Source organism: Phyllostomus discolor, chromosome X (genome assembly GCF_004126475.2).
Source record: "Phyllostomus discolor isolate MPI-MPIP mPhyDis1 chromosome X, mPhyDis1.pri.v3, whole genome shotgun sequence".
NCBI classification, from domain to species: Eukaryota; Metazoa; Chordata; class Mammalia; order Chiroptera; family Phyllostomidae; genus Phyllostomus; species Phyllostomus discolor.
In genome coordinates, this window is record NC_050198.1 from 35,355,142 (window position 1) to 35,368,470 (window position 13,329).

A 13,329-nucleotide genomic window follows, 5' to 3' on the forward strand; every position below is an offset into this window, starting at 1 on the left:
TTTATCTCCCTTCAGATACCGATAATCAGAATTTTTTTGGTAACTTACAGTTCTAGGAAGAGTGAAGTACCCTGCAAGAGCAGGGAAGGAGGGAGGCAATGAGATGCTTGTTCTCACCTTAGTGAGGACATGGTAGATATATGGGTACATAAGACCTCTTCGGTGTCTGTGTTCGGCAACCCTCAAGACTTCTGGAGGTACTGGAGGTAAGGGCGGAATGGTGACGTCCATGTGGTTCCTTGTAGACATAGAAAGAAGAGATGGGATGTGGGGCTCACCATCACCGAGGGTAGCATCTGAAACTCCAGCAACAATGGGCTGTACCCAAGACCTTCTGTCACCATTTGGATCCTCCCACCTAGGCTGCTGCTGAAACGTTTCTGTGAAGTGACTAAAAAATTTAGAAAGACAATGTGGATAAGAGAGAGAAGGTTGATAAAGATATTCCAACTCAAGATGTCTGTTCTGATCTCGATCACTCTTACAAACCCTTTGGAAATTAGGACAAAGCGTTAGCAGTGGACCTGGTATCTTTCTACTCAGTGGTCATCACCACCCTCCTGGCTTGTTTCATCTGACACAAACCAAAGTGATTAAAAGTTGTGGGAACCACTCTGAATCCTTTGCATCATGTAAGAGACAATGTTTAGAGTCTGCTTGTGTTCTCAGAAAATAGAGTTGAAACTTCAAAGCACCCCTGTTTCCTAGGAATTATCTTCTTAGAGAAATAATCTAAGAACAAATAAGCTAGTACAAAATCCCACTGTTAATCCTCATAACCCTGTCTTAGTTACTAAGAATATAACTGCCTACTCAACTGTTCCAATACTTCAACTCTATAAATTCTTTTCCTTTTTTTACATTCAATCTACTCCCCTCACAAATTGAGAAATGACAGCCATGACACGTAGCACACCCATACCAGAGCTTCCCTAACCAGCTGCTATGCTGCCTTTTACCTCCATGGCCTGGGTATCCAACAATTACCACCTGTTCAGGGTCAAAATGAGCATGAAGTGACCAAATAGAGAGTTTTCTTACTTTGCTTAAGAGCAAAAAGCCACAGAGAAAAGCCAGGAATATATACTTCCCTACACCCCTGCCCAGGTTAGCAGTAAAAGAATACAGATGCTTCCAAAGTCTGTTCCCTTTGGTGCCTGCACAGATACTTACTCAGAACTGAGTCCATTTGGCTCATCACCATCAGAGGAAGAAGAGTGAGAAGAGTCTGGTCCCAGAGGAGGTGAGGCTTTGGAAGTCAGGTAATTGGGAAACTGTGATGAGGAGTCATAAGACACAGCCCAATTGGCAAAGGGGCTGTCCTGCAGCATGGGATCCTCAGAAAAACCATGGGGTTCCCCCAAAGCATGGGGGGAGAAGAGAAGGGAGGAGTTGGGTCCCAATGGGAATGGTGGTGGATATTTCATTTTCTGGGGCACATGGTGAGCAAACTAAAGAATAAAACAGACAGAAAAGCTCTTTAATATTTTACCAGGCTCCAAGATGATTCCCTCGAAAGCTGTGATAAAGTGGATGATGCCAGCAACATGGATTATTGGGATACAAAGAACCTATTGAGAATAACAAAAAATTCTAACAGTGACATGTGGACAGAATTCCCCAGAGGCAGGACAATGGACTGATCCGAGTCTTCTAGAATCACTCACTAGAATTAGGTAATGTACCTTCACAATGCCTTATACTGGTTACTGATGCAGATGTTTTGTTTACATAGTCTGCGAGACTCAGGCTGAGAGTGTGACATAGGTATGTATAGCCTCAACATTCTAATATACTGAACCATCCTAACTCCTTAACTCAGATTATAAAAATCTAGAAGCCACCTGTGTCTAATGCTAACAAATGATATCAGGTCTCTTAAAAGATACTTACCATTGGCTTCCCAGCAGAAATAGTGCACATTTCCCTTCGTGGAAGAGGAGGATTTGCAATCCGATTATTATGAAAATCTGAAGCCAAGAGAAAGGGCGATATTTTAGTCAATCCTAATCATTCTAGCATGTTACATTCTGCTAACCCCATGTCACCTGAAAAATTATTAATAATAAATAACAATTTATTGAACAGCTATTATGCATCATGCCAGGAATCTTACATAAATTATTTTTCATCTGATAACAACCCTATAAATAGGTATCATGAGCCACCATTCATACAAATGTGACTTGTCAAGCTAGCAAACAGCACAGGTGGAATCCAAACTCAGGCCTGACACCACAGATAGCTCTATTTTACATATACTAGGCCACAGTGGAGGTTAGCATCAGAAGAAGCCCAAGCTAAGGAAATGGCATGAGACCCCACCTAAAAATTTGAGATATCAGGGCCCTGTCTTATGTAACCTCTCTTATTACATAGAAATCAAAAGGAGAATGTCTATCAAACAGGAATGACTTCTAGGAGGTTGCAATACAAGCAGGTGATTCTACTCTGGTCCAGGAGTTTCTGAGGGACTACCTCAGCTTCTCTACGGACAGAGCAGCTCTGGGTCAGATGGAAACCTTACCTAGAAAGGAGGAGGAACCCACTGGCAGCGAAGGGAGTTTGGTTGTGACTGAATAGTACTCAACTGCTTTCTTGAATCGCTCTATTTTATCTTCCGTCCTGGACTGGATGTTGCAACATGAGATGTTCAGAAGAAGAAACAACACGAGAGTATCTTTTTCATGCATTTATAATTTGAGAGTCAAAACAGCAGCAGAAATCAAATATTTAAAGAAACCCAAGAGAGCAATTTTTCATGTTGCAGGAGAGATTAGATAAAGAGAAAGCATTATAGAACATAAAATCTGGAAAATTCTTTTAATTAAGTTTAAAAATATGATCATTAGAAAAATACGTAAGGATAGGGGGAAAGTTACCTAGTACCACCACCCAAAGTTATTTTGATGTGTTTCTCCTTCCAATAGTTTTTAAAATAAGCTTTTTTTGTTGAATTGTGTAGCTGGACTATTTTAATACACATATTTTTCTATAGTTAATACCTTACTCTATTACAATGTTGTACCCTGCTTTTATTATGTTATAATTTTCAATGGCTGCATATTTTATAATTATAAATCTATCATTATAAATATATCATAAGTTATGTAACTACTTCTCTAGTACCTGACATTTAGGTTATTTCTCACATTTGGCTTTGATAAGTTATGCAGCAAACAACATATCGTATAAGATTTTCTGGATTTCAGAGTATGTCCTTAGGAAAATATCCCAAAAGTGAAATTACTGGTTCAAAAGGTATGAACATTCAAACCAACAGCACTGAAAGGTATACAAAACCACAATGTGACATCACTATGTATTCACAGAATGGCTAAAATTAAATATTATAAATATCAAGCACTGGTAAGGATATGGAGTAACTGGAATTCCAGTAAATTGCTGGTAGATATATATTGGTACAGTTTGGAAAACAGTTTGGCAGTTTCTTATAAAATTAAAATACATTTACCACATGGCGCAGTAATCCTACTTCTCAGTAGTTTACTCAGAAGAAATAAGCACATTTGTCCATCAAAAGATATGAACAAGGATGCTAAAAGCAGCTTTATTCATAATAGCCATAAACTGGAAATAACTGAAATGCATATCAACAGAAGAATGGATAGATTGTGGTATATTCATACAGTGGGATACTATTTAGTAATAAAAAAGAGCAAAGTGCTGATATATGAAACAATATGGATAAATCTCAAAGACATACTGAGTGAAAGACAGACACAAAACAGTATATATAAAGTTCAAGTAGAAGCAAAACTAATCTATAGCAATATTAGTAAAAATGCTCTTTACCCCTGTGGAGATGGGGCTGACTGAGAAGGAACTTTATAATTTAAAAATCCCCTTGAATATCATTCTACTTTCTAAAAAATTTGGACTTAATATATTGTTTGAAAAAAGGGTTCCATGGCTAAGCAATGTTTGCACAATTACTGACTGAGAGAATATCTACATGATTCCATGTATCAAGGTTTCATTATTTATGTATTCATTATTATTTCATTAGAACACTCAATAATATACATAATAATTGAAAACAATCACCTAAACGATGCAAGCTATACAGACTCTTCCCTAATATCTTTACCTTTGTACCCATTCCCCTCCCCAGAAGCAACCACTGTCACCATTTTGGTATATGTCCTGTCATAACTTTTGCTACATGTACATTAATATGTTTTGTTTGTTTGTTTGTTTGTTTGACATAAATGGAACCATATACATGTGTTTTAACCTGTTTTTTGCACTTAACAATATGTCTTATAAACTATTCATTGTCACTGAGAATAGGTCTATGACACAATCCCCTGAAATATGAATTATGTATATTTCCCTTAACATACCATTCTGTTCTGTGTACTCACAGACAAACATTTACTCTTTCTTCAAGGAGCACAATTTGTATGGAACCTTTTCCTTCTATGAAATCTTTCTTATGATTTTTCTTTGTTTTGCTTATTTATTTGCTTCTGTCTCCCAATTTAACCTCAAATTCTATGAGGACAAAGAATGATTTAATCACATTTATATCCTAGTGTCTAACATGGGACCTTGTCTACAGAGGTTCACTTAGTATTTGATATGTGATTGTACTTAATAAAGCTCTACCCTTTTATAAATCCACAAAGGTGACATTTATGAAAATGATACAGCAACATTGAAAAGTGGCTAAGACATAATATTAAGTAAAAAAAAAAGCAGGTTAAAAATTTTTACACTGAGCCCTGGCTGGTGTGGCTTAGTAAACTGAGTGCTAGCCACCTGCAAAGCAAAAGGTCACTGGTTTAATTCCCAGTCAGGGCACATGCCTGGGTTGAAGGCCAGGTCCCCAGTAGGGGGTGTTCAAGAGGCAACCACACAGTGATATTTCTCTCCCTCTCTCCATCCCTTCCCATCTAAAAAAATAAATAAAATCTTAAAGAAATTTTATACTGAGATGACTGACACCACATCAAAATACACATACAAAGGAAATAAGAAAATATTGTAAACAATTTAGGATAAAATTAGGAGCAAAGTCTCTGCTTTAATTTTGTGAGGGGGGGTTTAGTTTATATTAAAAAGGGAATTCTTGTTTTTAAGAATAGTCATAATCCTCCCTGGCTGCGGTGGCTCAGTGGATTGAGTGCCTGCCTGTGAGCCAAAGGGTTGCTGGTTCGAATCCCAGTCAGGGCACATGCCTGCGTAGTGGGCCAGGTCCCCAGCTGGGGACATGCAAGAGGCAACCAATCAATGTATCTCTCGCACACTGATGTTTCTCTCCTGTCTTTCTCCTTCCCTTCTCCTCTCTCTAAAAATAAGTAAATAAAATCTTCAAAAAAAAAAAAGAATAGTCATAATCTAAGTTCCAAAATTCATCAAGCTACAAAGGGAAGCAAAAGCTATAATATTAAAAAATATTCAACTCAGCCCTGACCGGTGTGGCTCAATTGGTTGGGCATTGTCCCACAAAGCAAAAGGTTGCCGGTTTGATTCCCAGTCAGGGAACACGCCTGGGCTACATGTTTGGTCCCTACTTGGGGTGTGATAAGAGGCAACTGATTGATGGTTCTCTGTCATAGCAATGCTTTTCTTGCCCTCTTTCTCCATCCCTTCCCCCTCTCTAAAAATAAATAAATAAAAATTTAAAAAATATTCAACTGAGCACTTATAAAATTTTCCTCCATCTGCATACAATGGAATATTATTCAGTCTTAAAAAGGAAGGATATTCTGATATATGCTACAACAGGGATGAACCCTGAGGACATTATGGTAAGTGAAACAGCCAGTCACAAGAAACACAAATACTGTATGATTCCGTTTATAGGAGGTATGTAAAGGAATTACAACCCCTTTGCCAGGGGCTGTGGGGGAGGGGAAAAATTGGAACTTATTTAATAGGCATAGAGTTTCAGTTTTACAAAATGAAAAGAATTATGGAGATAGATAATGGTGTTGGTTGTACAACATTATGAATGTATTTAATATCACTGAACTGTACACAAAATGGTTACAATAGTAAATTTTATGTTATGTGTATTTTACCACAATAAAAAAATTTGGCCCTGGCTGGTGTGGCTCAGTGGATTGAGTGCCAGTCTGAGAACCAAAGGGTCACTGGTATGATTCCCAGTCAGGGCACATGCTTGGGTTGTGGGCCAAGTCCCCAGTAGGGGGCATGTAAGAGGCCACCACACACTGATGCTTCTCTTCCTCTCTTTCTCCTTCCATTGCCCTTGCTCTAAAAATAAATAAAATCTTAATTTTTTTTTAATTTGGAAGGAAAATTTATTCTCCATCTAAACTATATCTTCTACTTAACACTGGCATTTTTCCCTACCAAACATGTCAATTTCTTTCTTTGTGGGTTTGTCTCTTCTTAATTGTCTGATGCAGACAGCTGAAAGTACAATGCAAAGCAACAAAGTGAATAAGCAAATCTGTCATAAAAGTCAGGATTTCCTAAGGTCAAGGAAAATAATGGAGTATTGCTCGCATCATGCTAGAAGTTACCAACAATGAGGATCTGGTACATTTGGTGTTCAGTAATGGTGGAAGGGTAGAAGAGAGAATTATGAAAACTGATGGCAGGAAAGGTACTTGAAGGGAGAATGATTTCAATATCAAAAGAATGCATGCCCTTTGGGAAGATAAAGCTCAAGTATACATTTTATTTTAAAAAATCAACCCTCTTTATGATTGTGCTACAAGGTTAAATGTGAAGTAATGGATATAACAAAATTTTGTTTGGAAAACTTATGCCTCTAAAACCAAACACTGATTTCATTCTTTATTCATTTAAAGAAATCTATGGAGGGATTTCTGTCTTGGGTAAAATAGAGACAGCATACTCCATTTTGTTCCCACTAAAGGTAGTTATAAAAACCAGGGGCAACTATTTAGGACTCTGAAAAGCAAACAGTAGTAGGAAGATTGGGAAAGAAGACTGGAATTCAAAGTACCACTGAATCCAGGATGAACTTAGCACATTTCTTTTACCTCCAGTATCCCCTGGTAGGGACACAATGGCAGCCTGAAATCTGGAAGCATCTATTGGAGTGGACAGAGAGAGCTCCAGGAAAACCCCTAATCTAGTTCTGGCTTGAAAAGTGGAAAGGGGGTCTCCAAAAATTCAAGAAAGTATATGGAAATACTCCATTTTCCTTTTCTTTTTACTGTTTTCATGTGTGCCAGCCCAAAGCAAACTTGTAGTGGCAGCAGTAGCAATAGGAATGTAGCAGAAAACTAAAACTGAATGACAGGAACCTTCCTCTCCAATCCTAGAAGCAGTAATCTGAATAGGTACAGGGAGCCTTCAATGCTTTTTCTGTTTTCCTGCTACTTGGTCCTAGTCACTGGAAAAGATTGTTCCAATGAACTGTGAAGTACTGAAGAGAGCACACAGAGGGAGCAGCACACATATGAATCTCACACTAAACGACAGACCACCTCTGAGAACTGAAGAGATAAACCACAACCCAAGTCTCAAATTGGTCACTGGGTGGCATACACATAGCACCAATCCAAATAGGTTTGCAAAGGCTTTGAAACTTGCACTGACATTGAAACCACACCCACAGAAGGATGGTGAGAACTTGTGATCTGAATCTAAGTGGGCAGATTGCCTCCTAAAACAAAACAATCACCATTCCCCATTATATTGAAATAAGACTGAGAATATCGTAACAGAATACCCTACTTAAAATGTCCAGGATCCAATCCAAAATTACGTGGCCTGGGCAAAATCAGGAAAATCTTAAACTGCATAAAAAATTCAATTAATAGATAACAATGCGGAAATCACATACATGTTGGAATTATCTGGAAATGTTGATAATTTCAACATGTGATAACACACATGTTGAAATCTGATGACTTTAAAGCAGCTTTATAAAAATGCTTGAAAGTAAAAGGAACACTTTTGAAACAAAGAGAAAGAGAGTCTCATCAAAGAAATAAAAAGAATCAAATGGAAATTTTAGAACTTAAAAATACAATAACCAAAATTTTAAAATGTAGAGAAAAAAAAAAACCACACAGTGCCCCAAGGATCTATGGGATGATACCAAAAGGTCTAATATCAGTGCTACTGTAGACATGGAAGGAAAGGAGTATGTGGAACAGAATATCTATTTGAAGAAATAATAGCTGAGCCCTGATTGGTATAGCTCAGTTGGTTGGGTGTTGTCCCACAAAGCGAAAGGTTGCCAGTTTGATTCCAGGTCCGGGCACAGGTCTGGGTTGCAGGCCCAGTACATAGTGGAGGAATGGGCAAGAGGCAACAAATCAATGTTTCTCTCACACATTGATGCTTCTCTCCTTCTCTTCCTCCCTCCTTTCCCCTCTTTCTAAGAACAAATAAATAAAATCTTAAAAAAACAAATAATAGCTGAAAACTTCTCAAATTTAGTGAATGACAAGCTTAGAAATTTAAGAAGCTCACCAAACCCTAAAGAAGATAAATCCAAAGAAATATACAAGAGACAAGGTACTTGAAAATTCTACTGAACAATTAAAGAATAAACCACCAATTCTACATAATATCCCAAAAATAGAAGAGGAAAGAACACTTGACAACTCATTTTTGTGTCCACCATATCAAAACCATACCAAGACAGTATAAAAAAAAATACAGACCAATATTCCTCATAAAAATAAATGCAAAATACTCAATAAAATGCTAGGAATTCAAATCCAGAAATAGGAAAAAGGAATAATATACTATGATGACATCCTGTAAATGTAAGGATGGCTCAATATTCAAAAATTCATTGACTGCCCTGGCTGGTGTGATTCAGTGGATTGAATGCCGGCCTGGGAAGCAAGGGGTTACCGGTTCAATTCCCAGTCACAGCACATCCTGGGTTGTAGGCCAGGTCCCCAGTAGGGGGCGCATGTGAGAGGCAACCACACATCGATATTTCTTTCCCTCTCTTTCTTTGCTGCCCCTCTAAAAATAAATAAATAAAATCTTTTAAAAAAAGGAGGAATGTTCTTAAAAAAATTAATGGACTAAAGAAGAAAAACCAGCCCTGGCTGGTGTAGCTCTGTGGATTGAGCATGGGCTGTGAACCAAAAGGTCATGGGTTCAATTCCCAATCAGGGCAAATGCCTGGGCTGCAGGCCAGGTCCCCAGTGGGGTCCATGTGAGAGACAACCACACACTGATGTTTCTCTCCCTCTCTGTCTCCCTCCCTTCCCCTCTCTTTAAATAAATAACATCTTTATTTATTTAAAGAAAAAAAGAAAGAAAAACCACATAATCCTATCAATAGATGCAGAAAATGCATTTGACAAAATATATCCATTCCTAATAAAAACTCTTCCCTGGCAGGTATAGCTCAGTGGATTGAGCACAGGCTGCGAACCAGGGGTCGCTAGTTCAATTCCCAGTCAGGGCACATGCCTGGGTTGCAGGTCAGGTCCCCAGTGGGGGCCATGTGAGAGGCAACCACACATTGATGTTTCTCTCCCTCTCTTTCTCCCTCCCTTCCCCTCTTTCTAAAAATAAATAAATAAATAAATAAATAAATAAATAAATAAATAAAATCAATAAAATCTTAAAAAAAACTCTCAGTAAACTACCAATAGAGGAGAACCTCCTCAACCTGATAATGTGCATCTATAAAACCTACAGCTATCATCATACTTAATGCTAACTGAATGCTTTCCCCAAAGATCAGGAACAAAACAGGGGTCATTTGAAAATCCTAGATAGTGCAGTAAGTAGAGGAAAAAAAAAATCATACAGGCTAGAAAAGAAAGTAATAAAACTGTCCCTTCTTACAGACGACATAATCACATACACAGAAAATACCAAGAAATCTACCAAAAAACTCCTAGTGAGTTTAGAAAGGTTGACTCTCTAAATACCTTGAGACAAGGTAAAGAGACAAAAATCATATTTCTATATTTAGCAATGGACAACTAGAAACTGAAATGAAAAAACCAATATCCTTTACAATAGGGGACTCAAATATTAAATATTAAGGTATAAATATAAAAAAAGACATGCACAGGACTAAAAACTATAAAGCTCTCATGTAAGAAATCAAGGACAGCCTAAATACACAGAGAGGCATAATGTATTCATGTATTTGAAGATTCACCAAATTTATCTATATATTTAAAGGAATTCCTATTAAAATCCCAGCAGGATATTTTTGTAGATATAGACAAGATTTTTCTAAATTTATATGGAAAGGTAAACTAAAATAGCCAAAGTAATTTTGAAGAAAAAAAAATACAATTGGAGGACTCACTGCCCAATTTTAAGACTTACCATAAAGCTACAGTTTTCAAGACAATGTGCTATTTGTAAAGGGATAGACATATAGGTTAACTGAACAGAACAGAGTCCAGAAATAGTTCCACAGAAATACGGACAATTGATTTTTGACAAAGGCAATTCAATGGAGAAAGGACAGTCTTTTCAACAAACTGTGCTGAAACAATTAAACAGCCACATGCAAAAACAAAGCAAAACACCTCACACTTTATACAAAAATAAACTCAAAACATGATTTGTTCTAAATGTAAAACTATATAATTTTAAGAGGGAAACAGGAGAATTTGTCATGCCTGTTATACAAAGAGTGCTTAGACATGAACCCAAAGCATGATCCATAAGATAAAAACTGATAAAAATGTGAAACTTTTGTTTTGCAAAAGACATTGTTAAAGCAATGTAGAGACAGGTGCTCCATTCTTTATGATCAGGTAAGGAGGAGCCTGGCAAGGATTTGATCAGGCAACGTAAAAATGCTGCTGCACTGGGCAACGTGACACAGGAGGGTATTTGTTACAGTGATGCTGAAGAATGGGGAAAAGGGAGTGGTGCCAGGAGACAGGGAAGAGCCCAAGGCTGAGCCAGAGGTTAAGAAGAGTAAGTTGGGCCTGGCTGGGTGGTTCAGTTGGTTGGAGCATCATCCCATGCACCGAAAGGTTGCAAGTTTGATTCCTGGTCAAAACACATACCTAGGTGGTGGGTTTCATCCCTGGTCAGGTCATGTATGGGAGGCAACCTATGTGTTTCTCTCTCACATTGATATTTTTCTCTCTCTCCCTTCCCCTCTCTCTAAAAATTAATGAACATGTCCTCAGGTGAGGATTAAAAAAAAAAGAAGTGTAAGTTGATGTTAGAAGCAAAGAAAAATAAAAAAGAGGGAACAGGAAAGGGGCCAGTCCTTTATGAGGACCCACCCCCATATCAGAAAACCTCACCCAGTGGCCAAACAGGCACACTCAAGATCTGCTCCTGGAATGTGGATGGGCTTCAAGCTTGAATTAATAAGAAAGGTTTAGATAGGATAAAGGAAGAAACACCAGATATCCTGTGCCTGCAAGAGACCAAATGTTTAGAGAATAAACTAGCTGAACTTCAAGAGCTGCCTGGACTATCCCATCGGTACTGGTCAGCTCCTTCAGACAAGGAAGGGTGCAGTGGTGTGGGCCTAATCTTCTGGCACTGCCCTCTCAAAGTCTGCCATGGCACTGGCTAGATTTGATACATTTGTGCTGGTAACAGCCTGTTCTTAATGCAGGCCAAGGTCTGGTGCATGTAGAGTACCAGCAAGGCTGGGATGAAGTCTTTCTCAAGTTCCTGAAGGGCTCGACTTCCCTCAAGCTCCTTGTGCAGTGTAGGAACATCAATGTGGCTCATGAAGAAACTGACCTTCGAAACCCCAAGGGAAACAAAAAGAATGTTGACTTCATTCTGAAAGAGTGGCAAAACTTTGGGGAATTGCTGCATACTGTGCCACTAGCTGACAGTTCCCAGCACCTCTACCTCAACATGACCAATGCCTACGCCTTTTGGACCTACATGATGAATGCTCAATCCAAAAATGTTGGTTGGCATCTTGATTACTTTTTGGTGTCTCACTTTCTGTTACCTGCATTGTGTGACAGAAAGATACTTTCCAAGGCCCTGGGCAGTGACCACTGGATCATCACCCTATGGCTATCCCTGTGATACTTCCCCTGAATCACTTTAAGCCTGGGAAATAAGCCATCCAAACTAGCTTTATTGTGAAACTGCTTTGCTCTCTAGAGAATTCTGTACTGTATTTTCCTTCTAAAAATATGAATCCTTCAACCAGACTTCTAGTGACAGATGGGTTTCCTTTAAGTCCAAGGTTCTGTTTTTTTGTGTGTGGGTTTTCTTCTTCAAAACAAAAGCTACTGATAACTTCCTTTGAACTGTCCATGTGAAAATAATGAACCATAGTTTAAAAAAAAGAATATAAAGACATACTACAGACTGGGAGAAAATATCTGCAAAATCAGATATCTAACAAGAGATTTGTATGCAGAACATATAAAGAACTCTCAAAACTCAACAGTAAGTAAACAAACAATACAATTAAAAAATGGGCAAAAGACTATTAAAAAACTGACCAGACCATTCACCAAAGACATATAGACAGCAAGTAAACAGGAGAAAAAATTGTTCAGCATTAGTCATTTGAGAAATGCAAATTAAAATTATGATGGGTTATCACAAAACACTTATTAGGATAGCTATAAAATACTGACAATAATAAGCGCTGGTGAGAAATGGAACAACCACTCTGGAAAATGGTTTGGCAGGGTCTTATAAAGTTAAACATACACTTACGATGTGACCCAAAAATCCCACTCCTAAGTATTTACACTAGGGAAATGAAATCTTATGTTCATACAAAAATGTGTAACACCCTGACTAGTGTGGCTCAGTGGGTTAGACGTCATCCAGCAAGCCAAAGGGTTGCCAGTTCAATTCCCAGTCATGCCTGGGTTGTGGGCCAGGTCCTCAGTTGGGGGTATGCGAGAGGCAACTGTTCGATGTTTCTCTCCCTCTCTTTCTCCCTCCCTTCCCCTCTCTGTAAAAGTAAATAAAATAAAAATTTAAAAAACAACCTATACACAAATGTTAGCAGCGGTTTGACCAAAAATTGGAAATAACTCAAATATCATCTATGGATAAACAAATGGTAGAATACCCACACAATGTATATTACTTAAAATGAGTAAATTATTGATAGATGCAACATGCAACTACTCAGAAGACTCTCAAAGACAGTATGTTGAATGAAAAATGCCATTCTCAAAGATTACACATGTATGATTCCAGTCATATGCTATTCTCCAAAAGATATAACTATAATGACAGAGAATACACTGGTAGTTGCCAGGAGTAGGCATACGTTTGGGTGTGATTACAAAGGGGTAGCATGAGAGATTTTGGAGTGGTTCAACTGTTCTGATCCTAAGTGTGATGGTGATTACATAAATCTATACATGTGTTAAAAATTCATAGAACTGTATACACGTATATACAAAA

At 38.0% G+C, this 13,329-nt stretch overlaps 1 protein-coding gene and 1 pseudogene across 5 annotated transcripts in view; one reads left to right on the forward strand and one right to left on the reverse strand.

Moving 5' to 3' along the window:
* The window catches only part of LOC114505343 (constitutive coactivator of PPAR-gamma-like protein 2), a 264,300-nt gene that overhangs the window by 38,691 nt on the left and 212,280 nt on the right, over positions 1 to 13,329 (reverse strand). For 3 of the 5 annotated variants that reach the window (XM_036016503.1, XM_028523233.2, XM_028523236.2), the window contains 4 exons: positions 2,528 to 2,630; positions 1,894 to 1,970; positions 1,174 to 1,451; positions 118 to 391 (listed from right to left, as the gene is read on the reverse strand). In XM_036016503.1, the coding sequence (XP_035872396.1) occupies positions 118 to 391; positions 1,174 to 1,451; positions 1,894 to 1,970; positions 2,528 to 2,630 (732 nt within the window). Of the gene's footprint in view, positions 1 to 117; positions 392 to 1,173; positions 1,452 to 1,893; positions 1,971 to 2,527; positions 2,631 to 13,329 lie in introns of those variants that run through there. The other 2 variants (XM_028523235.2, XM_036016502.1) reach the window with 2 other exon arrangements.
* Positions 10,815 to 11,979, forward strand: LOC114505346 (annotated as a pseudogene).